The sequence below is a fragment of the Rhinopithecus roxellana genome, chromosome 1 (genome assembly GCF_007565055.1).
Source record: "Rhinopithecus roxellana isolate Shanxi Qingling chromosome 1, ASM756505v1, whole genome shotgun sequence".
NCBI lineage: Eukaryota > Metazoa > Chordata > Mammalia > Primates > Cercopithecidae > Rhinopithecus > Rhinopithecus roxellana.
In genome coordinates this window covers 78,678,306-78,696,158 of record NC_044549.1, presented here as the reverse complement: position 1 = coordinate 78,696,158, position 17,853 = coordinate 78,678,306, and the positions used below count along the sequence as shown (strand labels likewise).

At 43.0% G+C, this 17,853-nt stretch overlaps 1 protein-coding gene across 3 annotated transcripts in view; it reads left to right on the top strand.

Annotated features, from left to right (window-relative positions):
• ARHGEF3 (Rho guanine nucleotide exchange factor 3) overlaps positions 1-17,853 on the top strand; it is a 340,537-nt gene that overhangs the window by 255,342 nt on the left and 67,342 nt on the right. Inside the window, exon 1 of one of the 3 annotated variants that reach the window (XM_010360458.2) lies at positions 8,285-8,549. The exons of the other annotated variants lie outside the window; for them this stretch is intronic. Within the exon in view, the coding sequence (XP_010358760.1) occupies positions 8,454-8,549 (96 nt within the window). The 5' untranslated portion in view covers positions 8,285-8,453. Of the gene's footprint in view, positions 1-8,284; positions 8,550-17,853 lie in introns of those variants that run through there. 3 annotated transcript variants of the gene reach the window in all.

Below are 17,853 nucleotides of genomic sequence, written 5' to 3'. Positions count from 1 at the left end.
GAGTTTGTAGTTGATAGAAGAGAAAACACTTCTAATATCCAAAGCTGGAATTTGCACATTTTAGGTTCTAATTAATTTCTCTGAATAATGGTTAGTATATGAAACCCACATAAATGAATACGAATACCTTAGTTGTAGCCTGAGGGGAATAAATAACTAAATAAATATATGGCCAGGCATGGTGGCTGACATCTGTAATCCCTTTGGGAGGTCGAGGCAGGTAGATCACATGAGGCCAGGAGTTCGAGACCAGCCTGGCCCACATGGTGAAACTCAGTCTTTCCTAAAAACACAAAAATTAGCCAGGCATGGTGGTACACATCTGTAATCCCAGCTTCTCGGGAGTCTGAGGCAGGAGAATTGCTTGAACCTGGGAGGTGGAGGTTGCATTGAACTGAGATTGCAACTACTGCACTCCAGCCTGGGTGACAAAGTGAAACTGTCACAGAGGGAAAAAAAAAAGTAAAAAAATTTTAAAAATTAAATATAACATATTTATTGAATCCTTAACCCCCAAATATGAAATACTCTCAAACAAAGGCAGACTCTCCATAAAGTTCAAAGATACTCTAGTAGTACACAGAAAATGTTTTATTAATTCTGTGGGCAGAACAAGCCTGCTGATAGGTATAAGTTCAAATTGGAGAAGGTCAGGATTCTTACTGCAAAATCTTGAGTGAGACAGGTTTTTGTTTATACAAGCCGTGCATTCAGAAACACCATATATCAAGAAAATAGTAAATTAAACCCCTTGGGGTTTTTATTTAATCACTGAGTTTGCATTTCTGCCCCCCAAAACAAATACAGTGGCAAAGGTTGTCCTGGGAAAGAATAAGACTTGAAAAAAATTCCCTCTTCCCTGTTTTCTTCTTTGTTATACTTCATTGAAACTTTAATTTTCACTGGTGTTTTAAAGTATATTTGTGTACCTGAAGCAGTTTAAGATAATTTTCTGTCCCCTCACTCTCTTACTCCTATATTCCTCTTTATTCTTTTGTCTGTCTTGTATTTTATGGAATTTGTTATTCAGCCAAGGGTCAGGTCTGGGCATCAGGGAAGACTTGATTCATTGCCCTATTCTGGTGTTTCTTGGCACTCAAGCATTTATTCTTTGCCCCACCAAGCCTAAGCTGATATTTGATACCAATCAATGATCAAAAACTAAAGTGAAAATACCTTGAGGTCAATACCCACAGATTCCCTTGGCTCCAATGCCATATTTCAGTGCCACTCTCTGTTTACCACAGCGTTTCTAAGTAGTGGCACTATTGACATTTTGGACCTGCTACTTCTTTGTTATGGGAAGCTGTTCTGTGTATTATAAGTGTTAACAGCATCCCTGGCCTTTACCTATTAGATGCCAATGGCACCCTGGCCTTGTCCACTGACAATCAATCAAAAATACATCCAGACATTGCCAAATATCTGCTGGGAGGTAAAATCACCATTGGTTGAGAAGCATTGCTCTTATGAACCAGAGGCTAGCAAATGTTTATGATGTTTCAGGACAAAACACTTTAACATTATTTTTTTGAAAAATAAAATTTTGCTAATTTCATAGCTAATTTTTTATTTTTATTTTAATTAATTAATTATTTTGAGACAGGTTCTCACTCTGTTGCCTAATCTGGAGTACACTGGCATGATTATGGCTCACTGCAACCTCGACCTCCTGAGCTCTAGGGATCCTCCCACCTCAGCCTCCTAAGTAACTGGGACCACAGGCACATGCTACTACGCCCAGCTAATTTTTGGATTTTTTTTTGTAGAGATGGGGGTCTTATGTTGTTCAGGCTGGTCTCAAACTCCTGTGGTCAAGCAATCCTCCTGCCTCAGCCTCCCAAAGTGCTGTGATTACAGGCGTGAGCCACTGTGACTGGCTAATTTATTATTACTACTTTTTGCTTTGTAGCTGATAATCCACAGGATTAGTGCAGTTGGGAGAAAGAGAGAGATTCTCTCCTTTAACCAGTTTTTCAGAAAATGAGACCTTAAAGAAAATGCAAGAATTAAGACTTCCAGCTTTAGAATATTCAGGGATACTTTTTTTTTTTTTTTTTGAGACAGAGTCTAACTTTGTCGCCCAGGCTAGAGTGCAGTGGCACGATCTCGGCTCACTGCAACCTCTGCCTCCCAGGTGCAAGTGATTCTCCTGCCTCAGCCTCCCAAGTATCTGGGACTACAGACACCCGCCACCATGCCTGGATAATTTTTGTATTTTTAGTAGAGACGGGGTTTCACCATGTTGGTCAGGCTGGTCTCGGACTCCTGACCTCAGGTGATCCGCCATCCTTGGCCTCCCAAAGTGCTGGGATTACAGGCATGAGCCACTGCGCCCAGCCCAGGGATACATTTTTGTAAATCTAGACTGGAGTCAGTGGACAGCTCCTCAGGCAAAGGGAGAATAGTGATACTGGTATGAGTTTAGAGATGATCAGTGCTTCATTCATGCCATTTTTACCTGTCTAGCAGTAAATCACAGTCCTGATCTGTCAGAATTCACTGCCAGAACTTCTTCAGTTTCCCTCCCCATCAAAACTGAAATTAGAGAGAGGAGAGGGGGGCTTGCATTAACTGGGAATGTCACCCAAATGAAAGGGGAGGGAAAAGGCGTTGCAACACTCATGTGCCCAACATATACCTACACCATCCATACCACATTCGCAGGTAGAAGAGATGACTTCAGATACCAGGGAAAGCAGATGGAGATACACATATTGGAGGCCCAGGCTTTGGGGGATCAGCTACTGTTCCTTGAGCTCCTTCAAATGTAAGCACATAGGTTACAATTGAACAGCCATATTTTAAAATCGGCCATATTCTTTGAGCAACTATGTATTAAATGTCTGCCTGGCATAGAAGTTCAGGAACGGGTGGAGAAGAGGAAGGGAGAAATGTATCTAATTGAACACCTGACTGTAATAAGCATTCATTAATTATTTGATAAATGAATGAATGGATGGATGAACAAGCCTTTAAAGAAAAAGGAACTCAGGCCTGGCATGGTGGCTCACATCTGTAATCCCAGCACTTTGGGAGGCCAAGGCAGGCAGATCATTTGAGGTCAGGAGTTCGAGACCAGCCTGGCCAACATAGTGAAACCCCGTCTCTACTAAAAATACAAAAATTAGCCGGGTGTGGTAGTGTGTACCTGTAATCCCAGCTACTCAGGAGGCTGAGGCGAGAGAATTGCTTGAGCCCAGGAAGCAGAGTTTGCAGTGAGTAAGATCACACCACTGTACTTCAGCCTGGGCGACAGAGCAAGACTCTGTCTCAAAAATATAAAATAAATTAAAATAATAAAATATAAAATATAATAAAATATAAAATAAAATAAAATAGAACTCGCTATTCCTCATGTTAAAATATAATGCTAATAGGACAAAGCATTGTCCTGTTGGCTGAGAAGGTTGTCACAGCCACGTTAGCTTCTGGTTTTATCCTCAGGCTGGGCCTGCTCTGCTCCCAGTCATGGGACTGGGATTTAAGGAGTTGACAGATGGTCTCCAAGCCTTGCCTGGTTGTCTACAAGTCTAAAAGGGGCTAATAACCAGTGGTGGGCTTCTGTATTCAGGCCCACCATTCCACTAGCAGCCCAAATGACCCCCGCTCAACACAGGCAAGACCCAGGCCCTGGGCTTGGCACAGTTCCTGCAAATGCAGAACAGCCCTCTTTATTTCAGTCTCCAGGCTTCTGGCTGGCAGGGAACACTGCCCAACTGTGAAGCATTTTATAGGATTATAACGGGCTGTGCCGAAGGCAAGTTCTGAAATACACATTGTGCCGTTTCTTTGAGTGAAGCTGCCTGTTAGAGCAGTGTTGTTCCTAAACCCATAAACACACACACAGGCAGAATGGGGAGCGCCGGGCTCCTGGGGCCACTTAGCTTGGCAGCATTGCAGGGCTGGACCAGCTTCCCTCAACTGTGACACTAACCTTAGGGATATGCTTGGAAGCCCTCCTGCAGCGCTGCCTGTTTTCTGACAGTCTTTGATCATGGACATCCCCAGACAGAGTCCCAGGCAGATTGCACAAAACCCAAATCTGTCAATGGTAGAGCAGTGCATTACATATGGGGAAGGTGCTGAAGTCAGGGATCAAGGTGGAAATTGCATGAGGTCAAAAATACTCCTGAAAATTCATTAAATGTCTCAAGGACCATATACACGGCTTGTATACACCCAAAATTGCTGGCTTGAGTTCATAGGCTTTGTTGTACCAAAAATATATGTTTATAAACAGCAGAATCCTATTCTGGGTGGTGAGAATTTCATGCTATAAGAAGCTTGGAAGAATCAGACCACCCAAGGGAATTCTAGATTCCCATCTTTCCTTTTGTAGCTTATGCTTTTTTGCAGCACTATTTAAATTGTTACAGGCTATTAGCAATCTCTCTGCCTCTGTCTCTTTCTCTTTGCCTAGCGTATATAGTGGAAAAGAGATATGTTTGCCATACATATGTTGTGTAGCCCTGTGTATTTATTGATTTTTATGGCTCCAGTATCTTTTAAGAAGAGCAAATAAATGTTTTAAGAGAAGATGGATATGGCAGCCTTCTCATCAATCAATATGACTGTTCATTGCTCTGCAATAGTTGGGCTTCAACCTAAGTTGCACTTTAACATTTCTTCGGAAGCCAGGCACAGTGGCTCATGCCTGTAATCCTAGCACTTTGGGAGGCTGAGGTAGGCAGATCACTTGAGCTCAGGAATTCAAGACCAGCCTGGGCAACATGGTGAAACCCCATCTCTACAAAAAATACAAAAATTAGCTGGGCGTGGTGGCGTGTGCCTGTAGTTCCAGCTACTTGAGGGGCTGAGGTGTGAGGATTGCTTGAGCCCAGGAGGTTGAGGCTGCATTGAGCCAAGATCGTGTCACTGCACTCCAGCCTGGGCAACAAAGCGAGACCCTATCTCAAAACAATAAAATAAAATAAACATATTTCTTAGGGGTTGGTTACTGTTACTCTGGACTTACGGTATGTCAGACTCCCTGCTCGGCCCTAAGGATACTGTGATGAGCAACCCAGTCCCAGGGCTATCAGACTTCACCAGGGTGACTATTTTCTTCACCAAGTGCTGTAAGTACATTTTCCAACTGGAGAACAAGGCCCAGCAAGCTCTTTTGGGGGTTAAAGCCAGTGGCTTTGATGGCCAGCGTCTTCTAGTTGAGATAGTGGACTGTGAGGGCCAGAAGAGCAGGAAGAGGAAGGGGAGTAAGAAGTGGCTCAGGTACTTGGGCACAGGTTCTTGGTGACCAGGCAAGCCCTGAGTGAAGCATGTGTCTGCCTCTGGCCCTGCCTTTGGCTGCATAGTTAATCAGGGGCTACTTGGAGATGAGGTTACTCTCACACCCCCACCAAGCTTGGCTAGCTTTTGGGGCACTTGTGTGAGCTCCCCATCAGCACAGCTCAGGCTAAAATGATAAAGTTGTGTTCAGGAATACAAATAGGAAAAATCAGTGATTCTGAGGTGCTCTTTCGTGCCCCATACCTCTTCTTAGGCAGTTTTCTTCCCATTGATTCATGTTGTCTATAGAGGGGAAAAAACTCAGGTGCTCTCTTCAATTTCAGTTGGAACCTCTACTCATTCAGGAGCTTCATTTACATGTGTGGTAATAACAGGCTGGCTACACTGGGCCCGATTCTTTCTGCCTCCAAAGGCAGTCTGTCTGCACTAGCTGAGTAGGAAAGTAAGTGGATTTAGTGCCAGGGTGTGGATTTGATACCTGGGATGAAGAGCTGTGTATTATCAGGTGTCCTGCCTGAGAAGTAGGAACTGCTGGGTTCTGACCTCAGCTAGAAGTAAAGAACATGCAAACAAGGACTAGAGATCACCATTCCCACTATCCCCTGTATCCTCAGGAAGTAAAAACAAAAAACAACTGTCTCTGTAGATTACCACCTGATATAGTCATGACTTTCCACATGAAGAGGAAAAAGATTCATCAGTGCAGTCTACAAAATAACTTTTGAGAGATGATCATTTTAGGGCTGGGCATGGTGGCTCACACCTGTAATCCCAGCACTTTGGGCGGTCGAGGCGGGTGGATTGCCTGAGCTCAGGAGTTGCAGACCAGCCTGGGCAACATGGTGAAACCCTGTCTCTACAAAAATACAAAAATTAGCCGGGCACACTGGTCCAGGCGTGTAGTCCCAGCTACTTGGGAGGCTGAGGTGGAAAGATCACTTGAGCCCAGGAGGAGGAGGCTGGAGTGAGCTGAGATCATGCCACTATACTCCAGCCTGAGCGACAAAGCAAGACCCTATCTCAAAAAAAAAAAAAAAAAAAAAGAAAAAGAAAAAGATATAATTTTGATATTAAAAAAGCTGTAATTTCCCAAGTAGTGCCATGAATGAAGATATTTTTCTTTTTTTCTCTTAAGACGGGGTCTCATTCTGTCACCAGGCTAGAGTGCAGTGGTGCAATCATAGCTCACTGCAGCCTTGAACTCTTGGGCTCAGGCAGTCCTCCCACCTCAACCTCGGGATTAGCTGAGACTACAGGCATGCACTACCATACCCGGCTAATTTTTAAATTTTTTGTAGAGGCAGGATCTTCCTATGTTACTTAGGATGGTCTTGAACTGTTGGCCTCAAGCTACACTGCTGCCTTGGCCTTCCAAATTGTTGGGATTATAGGTGTGAGCCACTGAACCGAGCCAATTTTTTTTCTCTTTTCTCTTTTTTCTTTTTCTTTTCTTTTATCTTTTCTCCTTCCTTCCTCTCTCTATTTCTCTTTCTTTTTTTCCTTTTCTTTTCTATTTTTTCTTTTTTTTTTAGCATCTCTGTCACCCAGACTGGAGTGCAGTGGTATGATCTTGGCACACTGCAACTTCTGCCTCCCAGCTCAAGTGATCCTCCCACCTCAGCCTCTGGAGTAGCTGGGATTACAGGTGTGCACCACCATGCCTGGCTAATTTTTTGTATTTTTTGTTTTTTTTTTTTTTTGTAGACACAGGGTGTCACTGCTGCCCAGGCTGTATTTTTCTTACAAAAAATTTTAAAACATGAGCTATAAGCTTAAGTCCCTTTTGTTCACTATCTTTAATTCTTTAAACCCAGGTGCCTCCCTTCAGCCACAGGGGAACTGGTAAAAGCTTGCTATGGATTCTTCTAGACAGCGTTCAATGCTATTTACCCACAAATATGTCTCTATAGAAAATATATGATATTCTGTGGTAAACTTGTAGTTTTTTTTTTTTTTTTTTAACATAAATGGTATTGTATTGTGCTTAGTCTGCGATTATTTTTAAACTGAGTCTAATACATTGGAGATCTTTCCATGCCACATCCATAGACCCATCTCCTTTTTCACTGCTGCTAAGTGGTATTACACAGTGAGTAAAGTTTATTTAAGCACTCCCTATTGATGGATATATTACCATTGTTTCCAGCTACTTTTTATTTTTTACTGCCACAGACAGGGCTGGTGCAAACAACCTTACAATCAATCGCCTTCTTGGGTATTTCCAATGTCATTGTTTCTCAAAACAGGATCCAGAAAGGTGTGGTAGGGCCGGGTCATCCATGCAGAGCTTTATACTTGAAGGGACACCATGTCAGATTGCCCTCGAGTGTCAGACAGCCTCTGAACATCCTAGTCAAATTTTAAAATGGGTGCAAAGGGAAAGGTCTCCAGGGAACTTTCCGGGGGTGGTGGAAATGTTTTGTATACCGACTGTGAAGGTGGTTATACGGGTGTTTATATTTGTCACAACTCAACAAACGGTACTCTTAAAATGGGTTCATTTTGCCATTTGTAGATTATACTCCAGTGACATTCATTAAAAAAAAAAAAAAAAAGCCTGGGCGACAGAGCGAGTACGAGACTCCGTCTCAAAAACAAAAAAAAAGCGTGCAGTGGCCTGGGAAGAGGGCAAGAGAGAACACCACCCTTTTCTAATGTGGGCTTTTACAACGCTCGCTTTTCCCCCAGGCTCCTTCCTGCCGCCGGGTGTCACTAGAGCCTCCTTTCTCCCCGTCGCCCGGTTTCGCCCCAGCCTCCTTTCTACCCGCAGCCTCTCTCAACCCGGAGAGTGCCAAAGAACCCGAAGGACCTATCACGGGATCCGCCAGCCCCGCAATCGCGGCTCACGCTCCGCGGGGGCGCTCGGAGTCGAATGCCCGCTGGCAGAGAGAGGTCCCTCTCCACCCTCGGGACCGCCCCACGCCCCTCGCAGCTCCAAGAGGAGTCCGTGCGGCGGCACGTGGGCGTGGGGCGGTGCCGAGTCGGCGGCCCGCCCCCTCCCCACCCATCAAGGCGTGACTGGCATAGCCCCGCCCACTCGGCTCCGGAGCCCAGTCGAGTCCCGCCCGGCTGGAAGCCGGCTGTCGGTCTCCGTGTAGCCACCGCCGCCCGGCATCGTGGAGCTGGGGCCCCCTTTCGCCTGGGAGTTTTGTAGTCGTTTAGGGTCAGCGGTGACATCCCAAAGGGCAGGCCCGGCAGCCGCCATGGTGGCCAAGGATTACCCCTTCTACCTCACGGTCAAGCGGGCGAACTGCAGCCTGGAGCTACCCCCGGCCAGCGGTCCGGCCAAGGACGCCGAGGTAGGGCCGCGCCCTGCACCTGAACCTCTAGGGGCCATCTGCCTGTCTCGTCTCCCTCCATCTCCCACTCTCTCGGCGCCCGCCCGGTGTCACTGTATCTGTTCCCATCTCTCACTTTCCGTGTGTGTCACTTTCTCTACATATCTCACACCGTCTTCTTTGTGTCTCCCCGTCGCCATCTCTCACCCTGTCTCCTTTTCTCTCGCTCTTTCTCTGTGGACCAAACACTAGCTGCCTCCTCTCTCCCTGTCCCTCTACCTGCCGGTCTGGAAGCAGCCGCCTCCTTGCTTTTGCAGGGCTCTCAGACTGTTCATCTTCTGTCTGGACCCTCCGAGAGACTTTCTCCTACTTGTCAGCAAGCCCCAGTGTCAGGGAAGAGCTACCCTTTAAGCGAGTTTCTTTTTGCCTGGGATGGGAGAGCAGAGGGAAGTTACAGCCCTCTCACCTGTCAGACTTGGCCTTGCAGCCTTTTGGCAGCAAAGACAGGACACAGCACCTCTGCCTATCACCTGTGGCCAGTGAGGGTCAGTCAGCCGAGGGGCTGGGGCTAAATGAGTAAATTGGAGTGTCTCCCACATGGATCTTGAAAATGAATTAAAGTCCTCAGGGCAATGGAAAGCTGCCTTGGAACATTGGAAACGTTTCTCTTTCTGGGAACTTTACTATGCCTTGCGGGCGATGTGAAGGAGTGCTCCCAGGTAATGTTTAGTCTGCATTTTCCTCTTGCGTGTTATTTTCTCTGGCACATGGCTCAGGCCTTAAAGGTTGGGTTCAGCTGGAGGAGAAAGCATCTCTCTCTTTGAGGGTCTTAGGGAATACAGTCACTTTCACTAGATTACAGCTTTGCTGTGGTCAAGCTGCAGTGGAACCCACAGGACCTAGGTGCTCATTGCCACTCATGCATGTATCTGGGAGCTTTCCACTCTCCCACACCTCACTCTGCAAACATCACCACAGCCACCGGGGAAAGGCTGAAAGCAGGTGTGCATCCGGCGTTGTCACTGCATTCTTGAGGTTCCACCCACTCGCCTTCCTTAGGTCTGCTCAGCTGTATGCACTTGGCTTACAGACTCATGTATATTCAGGAGCACACCATCAAAGATTCATTCCCTCTAGCAAGAGCTGCTCCAAGCTGACAGGACTCCAAACAGTCTCTGGTTGTATTCAGCTTTCTATAAGCTGAGCACAAACTAACTTCTCCCTAACCTAAACCCAACCCCACAGCCCAGCTCAGTTTAATATTATCACAAAGAGTTTTTGTTGCCAGCAGCTGTGAAAATGTGATGGCCCTAGTGGCATCTGGAGTCTTATTTAAGGTTTGATAGGGCAGCATCTGCATAGAATTCAGGTTGGTCAGGCCTGGAATGAATATAATATTTTTTCAGTGGGAACTTCCTAATTTCATGAGCATAGGAGCAGCACAATTGGTGCCCACTCTAACTCCTTTTGTAAGGAAGAAAGGCATAACCAATGTAATTAATAAATTGAAGTGGGTCAAAGAAGAGTGAGGATAGCTGAGGACCCTAACCAGTCCCTTCCTACTATCACTTAGTCCTGTGTTTTTGAGTAGTTTAGCTAAAGGCTTAGGTAAACCTTGCCTGCTTAATTTTATTCTTATACATAGAATATTGATATGTCTATATCATAAATATGATGAAACTTATCACATGTCAAATATTAATTTTCTTCATTGGCAGCTGGATCTAGACTATACAGTATGACTTATTTTCCTTGTATGGGGATATCCTGGTGTGAGAAGTAAGGAAGGGGTTGGAATAGTTTTCGAAATAGTTGGTAAATATTTTTCAGCTATCACCATTGGGGTTTTTGTTTGTTTTTTAGTGTTTGATTTAAACACTAAATCAAGTATGCTTTATACACTTTGAGGCAGAGATATCTTTTAACTTCATTGATGAGCATATCATTTTCTGATAATGGAAACTGGCAAAGTTGGAAAAAGAAACATAAGTGAGTTTAGGGGTTAGTTTTCTGGTTTCATTATCAGTGCAAAAGGCGGGCAACCCTTGTGGGCCTAGCTTCTCCATAAGCAGTTAACTAAAATATATTTTCCACCAGTAGGTGTCATCAGTATTCGTAAATGTTTAAAAAATAGCATTCACTTGTCAGCCTTTTGAAAAACATTATTATATAATTGTTTATAAACTAGGCATTGACTGTTAATTCCTCTGAAAGTATTTTTTTAAGAGTGATTGTTTTCTTTGTAGAAAGAATGTGGTTATAATAAACAGAAAAATGGATCTATCCAGACGCCTTTCTAGGAAAACAGGACTTGTTGACCTTCAGAGGCCTTTGCAACAGAGCACCTGTGCCCTTTAAACATTTAATGGCCGTGTGTAATGGCTGTTCCTTCCGAATTTGCCATGGGTAGGACAGTGCACACAGCATGGGACTGGCAAGTGCCTTCTAGCATTCACTCCTATACTTGCAGCAAGTGTACTGGGGAAAGCCACTTAGGAAAAGGCTCCTGGAGAACAGGCAAACGGCATTGATGTACATTTGATACCACGCACTGAGTAAAAAAATATGCAAAAATAAACATTCTCTTAAAAGCAAATAAAAATTCTACTCAAGATTTAAGTGATTTGTAGTTTTTTATTTGTGGTAGTTTCCAGTGAAAGCAAAAAAAAAAAGATATTTTAAAAATGTATTTTTATTTTTTTAAATGATCTATTTTAAGCTTTTGAAAATATTCTACAGGGATTATAATATTGCATGTCTGTTAGTATAATACTGCCTCTTAATGCTGTTTCTTATGACATGGGGATTTGAGTTGGGTGGCAAATGTTTAATTTTAATATCCATAATCAGTGAGATCCTGCTGGCTATAATCATTAATTGTGAAATCTAAGGAGCTTAGTTCATGGCTGTAGACTTTCACAGAAAATTGTGGTATGATATGAGCATTAAGCTTATTTCTTCTAATCTTCGATGCAGCTTTGTTCAGTTTATCTGTTTTTGTATTTATTGGTCATCTACTTCCCACGCCAGGAGGGACTGGTCTATATAGGTGCCCTAAACTCCTGATCCAATCACTAGAAGAAAATGTGTTATCTCTAATGAATTATCCTGAATGTAAGTTAAAAATCAGTATTTCCCTGTAGTGAGGTTTGCTTTTTAAAAAGAAGGCTTAAAAAAAATGTGAAGAAAAGGAAGCAAGCTCAGGTAAGATGGACACATTGGCTGAGGAAGCTAGAGCCTTGTGAGAAGCTTTTAAGAGTTTTAGGTCCAGTTCATTTTTAATGCAAATACAAAGAGGTGTTTCTGTTATTTTTGAGAATATATCTGACAACTTGGTGGACAACTTACTTTCGGTTTTAAAATTTACCATCTTAGATGTTGGTCAGATTAGGCCTGATTTAGTTAATGATATTTGTAGCCATTGCTTTTGACTCTCAGCAGTTTTTCAAAATTTGTAGTGCCATAGACCATAGGCCTATCTCATGAATAGCTGAATACTGCCCTGGGTCTCCAAAGTATAGGTTCTGATTTTGACTTAGCCAGTAGCCTTGCATGACCCTGAGAATAATGACATGCACCTAGAAATGACAGAGCTCTGTTCCTTTTCTAAGTCTACTATGTCTAGTGTCTCACTTGAGACCCCAAACGTGTTGTAAGGTTAACATAAAACTTGTACTGTTCTCACCAATTTATGAATAAGGACACTGAGGGGAGGTGATTTGCAGAAAGCTGCAAAGAAAATCAGAAGCTAAGCCAAGATCCAATGCCAAATTTCCTGATGGATTCAGTCCAGCATTTAATATCAGCGTCCCTTGTAGCATCTAAGGGTGTTTACCTCTGTGGGATAAAAAGTGGGGTGGTAATACAAAACTTAATAGACATGCAAAATACTTTAAAATATTATCTTTTAAGTATAACCTTGACCACCTTACATAACTGAGAAGGTATCCTTTAAGGCTGACTTCTAAAGGGCAAGGTGAACCCTATGCTCCTGCCACGATTTATGCCTCTATCAGTCAACATGTGCATTTTAAAATTGTATGCACCTCGGGCTGTACTCCTTGAATGTCAGCTGAAAAGCTAAAGGGTTACTGGTTTCTAGTAATCTCTACATTTCTTGGAATCTATATCATATTGTATTGAACGGATAGTATACCTGAACAGCCACATGAAACTAGTCGTAAGGAGTTATTACAGTTAGAATCCTGTAATTTCTTCAGATGATTAAATAGACTCCAGGAATCATATGACCTCAGAGATCTTGCTGGGTGGGAAGCCACACGGAGCTACCCAGAAAAAGGCCATCACTTGCTGTAGGATCTGGTTATGGTCATTGAGCCATCATTCTGAGGCTGTTCAGTTGGAAAATTATTTTGAGAAACTTGGTCCTTAAGAATGCACATGAACTAGCAATAGAAGAGGAAAATGTGTTGACTTTACATGTGTACATTTAATGCTGTTCAAGGGCATTGACTAAAATAAGACTGCCTGAGTCTCAATGCTGTCTCCACCACCTGCTAGTGATGTGGCCTTAAACAAGCTACTGTGCCTCTCCAAACCTGTTTCCTCAGCGGTAAAATGGAAATGATGAGAGCTCTAACTCCTAGGACCATAGTGAGGGTCAAATGAGATGTTTCATATGCACTGCTAACCATAGTGCCTAGCATGTAGTAAGTGCTCAAAAAATGTCGTTATAATTAAGACCTTTACATCTCAAAACAGATTCTTAAAATGGTTTTAAGAAACATGATGATCACCAGTCTAATTGCCTGAATGCTGTTTTACACACAGCAGTGCGTTAGGGACTTTACTGTAAGTCCCTTAATCGTCACAGTAATCCTATGAGGTTGGTATTCATACCCCCTTTTGTAGAAGAAGAAACTGAGGCTCAGAACAGGTAATGGCTTTCCCAGGATGGCTTTAATACTGGGTCAAGGAGATGAGACTAAAAACCCAGTTGACCCTGAAGTCTGTACTTTTCCAACCACATCACATTGCCTCTAAGTGACTAAATCATTGGTCTTCTCACCACGTAACATGGGAAGGATGAACCCGCCTGCCCCAAAAATTGCCTGATGCTCGGAAGGCCCATTTTTTCCTGTCTGGTTAGGAAACCCCACCGTTAGTCAATGCTTATGGCAGCCCACTTCATAGAACGGCTGCAACTCACGGGAGTGGGGTTTGCAAGCCCCCATTTGGGAGGGTTTTAGCAATTTTCATTTTGTGTTTCTCAAGACCAAGGAGGTGGTCTTTGGCAGAATTCTGCATGCTTACCTCTGGAGGTGACACCGTTAGTTCTGTTAGTCATTTTGCTTATCTATATTAACCACAAGTCTTCTGTGTAAACCAATCACTGGAAGGCCCAACTACCATCTGGATATTTGCAAATTGTGTCATTTTCTCAAGATACCCTGTGATTGCCCATAAAAATCCTGGACAGATGCCACTGTTTTCATAACTGCTGAAAGAAAATAAATTACTGATCACATCCTAATTGTGCAAAGCCCTGTGTAAATGTAATTGTTATTGATGATGTGTGTATCTGGAAGGGCTACTTTGTGATGTATGTGTGCAGTTGCCTTCCATAATTTGTCAGTCTTGATAATGAGTAGAGGTCACACACAAAATGAGGAAATAGCCGTGACTGCATTGCCATTTATTCTTATGTTGGCTCATGGACTGTCAGGAGTGAAGGCCAGAGGTTTCTATTGCCTTCCTTTTTTTTTTTTTTTTTTTTTTTTTAAACAAGTTGACACCAGTAACTAGTTTAGAAGAGGCTGTGTCACGCCCAGTGCAGTGGCTCACAGCTGTAGTCCTAGCACTTGGAGGCTGAGGTGGACGGATCACGAGGTCAGGAGTTCAAGACCAGCCTGACCAATGGTGAAACCCTGTCTCTACTAAAAATTCAAAAATTAGCAAGGCATGATGGCGCACACCTGTAATCCCAGCTACTCAGGAGGCTGAGACAGGAGAATCGCTTGAACCTGGGAGGCGGAGGTTGCAGTGAGCTGAGCACCACCCCAGTCTGAGAAACAGAGCAAGATTCCATCTTCAAAAAAGAAAAAGAGAGAGACTGTGTCACAAGTTAATCAGGAAAGGTTTCCGAACATTCTGCTGGCTGGGAAAGGAGTGATTCTTTTTAAGTCTGGAAACACTTGTGCCCAGACTTTCTGTTTGGACCATTGTGTCCTTTTGAGAGAAGGTAGCCCTGATTGTTAGTAAATTTCAGTTAATTGGAGCTGAACCAGAAACCTTAATGGTAAGTTCACTAGACTTTTTTCTTCTTTCTGGCTCTTAAGATGGGGAGGAAAGGAGTAGCAAAACAGGCTTTTTTTTTCCTGAGGATTTATGAAACAAACAAATCCAGCCTCCAGGAAATGACCTAGGGTCATTGCATCAGAGAACTTCAGAGTGGGAAAGGCCTGTTGAGAACATGTAGCCCAATTCTTATCTGCTGCCAGATCCATTCAATCTCTGCTTAAACACCTCCAGGGACAACATTTTAGGTGGTATACAGTTGGGCCTCTATATCCACTCGTTTCACGTCCACGGATTCAACCAACCGTTGATCAAAACTATTTGGATCCCAGGACTTTGGGAGGCAGAGGCAGTAGAATTGCTTGAGTCCATGAATTTGAGACCAGCCTGGGCAACACTGCAAGACCCCATCTCTTAAAAAAAAAAAAAATCAAAGAATTCACCAAGTGTGGTAGCACACACCTGTAGACCCAGTTACTTGGGAGGCTGAGGTGGGAGAATTGCTTGGGCCAGGGAGTTTGAGGCTGCAGTGAGCTGAGATGGTGCCTCTGCAACCCTAGCCTGGATGAAAGAGGGAGACCTTGTCCCAAAAAAAAAAAAAAAAAAAAAAAAGGAAAAGAAAATATTAGGGAATAAAACAATAAAAAAAAAAAACAATTTTAAATAATACAAATAAAAAATAATACAGGATAACAATTATCACTTACATTGTATTGAGTATTTTAAGTATTCTAGAAATGATTTAAAGTGTAAGAGGATGTGTGTAGGATGCAGGCAAACAGTATGCCATTTTATATCATTGACCTGAGCATCCTTAGATTTTAGTATCTGAGAGGGTTCTGGAACCAATCACCCCTGGATACTGAAGGATGAGTGTACTCCATCTGTGTTTAGTATAGATGACGAGAAAATCCTTTCTTAATTGTAACATTGCTTCCTGGAGCTGTATGTTATTCAGTAATACTTTACTTTTTGTTTGTTTGGTGTTTTTTTTTTTTTTTTGAGACGGAGTCTCACTTTTGTTGCTCAGGCTGGAGTGCAGTGGTGCGATCTCAGCTCATTGCAACCTCCGCCTCCTGGGTTCAAGTTATTCTTCTGTCTCAGCCTCCTGAGTAGCTGGGATTACAGGCGCACGCCACCACGCCCTGCTAATTTTTGTATTTTTAGTAGAGACAGGGTTTCACCATGTTGGCCAGGCTGGTCTCGAACTCCTAACCTCAGATAATCCACCCCCCTCGGCCTCCCAAAGTGATGGGATTACAGGCATGAAACATTGTGCCTGATCCAGTAATACTTTCTTATGTGTTATGCCCTTAAGTATTTGAAAACTACTCTCTCTCCACACCTCTCGCACTCCACCCACGCATATGTGCATTCTCTCCTCTCCCTCTTGCCCCTCAGATGCTTTCCTTCTCCTGGCCTAGTGCTCCTAGTTCCCCTAACTTTTCCAAATGTGACATACTGTCCTATCTCTTTCCTGTCCTTGCTTATTTCTTATGGACATCTTTAGTGTGCCTGAAAATCTTGAGTATTGATAAATGCAAAGACACTGTATGATGCTGTGTCAACAAACAGGATTTCTTTTAGGCTTAATATGCTTCTTTAGAGAAGAGAAGTACACTAATACATTGGAAAAGATTTTTGAAGTAAAGATGACAGACTAAAGATTAACATTGTTGTCATATAAATAATTTATACAGATATTTAAAAAGTACCCTAAGATATTCATTGACAAATAAGCCAAAGATACTAGAAGGCAGTTCACACACAAGGAATGGTAAAGATTATTTAAAATGTTCACTCCAGTAGGAATTATAGAAATGAAAAAGGCAATAATAAGGTGCTATTTTATACCTAATTGATGTTGCAACTATTTTTAAGACATAATAAAACCAATCTGGGCGTGGTGACTCACACCTGTAATCCCAGCACTTTGGGAAGCCAAAGTGGGCGGATCACCTGAGGTCAGGAGTTCAAGACCAGCCTAGCCAATATGGTGAAACCCAGTCTCTACTAAAAATACAAAAATTATCTGGGCATGGTAGTGGGAACCTGTAACCCCAACTACTCGGGAGGCTGAGGCAGCAGAATTGCTTGAACTTGGGAGGTGGAGGTTGCAGTGAACTGAGATTGTGCTACAGCACTGCAGCCTGGGCAACAGAGTGTGACTCTGTCTAAAAAAAAAAAAAAAGAAGAAGAAGAAAAAACCCAATGCCATGAATGTTGCTAGAAAACAATACACTTATTGGTGGGGCATGGTGTCTCATGCCTGTAATTGTAGCACTTTGGGAGGCTGAGGCAGGCAGATTGCTTGAGCCCAGGGGTTTGGGACCAGCCTGCACAACATAGCAAGACCTTGTGTCTATTAAAAAAAAAGAAGATAACACATTTTCTGTGCATATTAAAGGACAAAAATGGTTCAGATATTTGGATGTAGTGTTCTAGCTCTTGTGGGGAAAAGGCTGTATTTCCAAAGTTGTTCATAATGACATTATTTGCAATAATAGTCATGCTTTGTATTTGTGCATTTTACAGTTTCAAGGTACTTCTATATTCTTTGGCTCTCCTGAGTGTATAATTGTCCTCATTTTAAAGACAAAGATACCAAGGGTCAGAGAGGTCCAATGATTTGCTCAAGACCACACAGCTGGGAATGGCCTAGCTGGAGCCTGAAGTCTGATGGTTTGGTTCCAGTCTAGCATCCTTTCCTATTTAACTGGACAGAAAAGCCAACAACCTCTCTGTCCTACAATAGAGCAATAGCTCCATGACCATGGCCTCTGGCACAGGGGTCAGTGACATCATTTGCAGCCATTACTCACTAGCAAACAGAAATACCCTAGTGTTCCTGGAAAAAATAAAGAGAAAAAAAGTTGAGCATGATTATATACTCATTGTAACCAGTTTAAACCTATATGTGTGCATATGGGATGTAGAGAAGTGGGGACAGGTATGTTGCAATGAGGACACCTTCCTTTTTCATTGTCCTCAATAAATCCAGAGCAATGCCACCCTTTGTTCAGATAGTAGTCGTTTTCTTTTTTTTCTTTTCCTTTTTTTTTTTTTT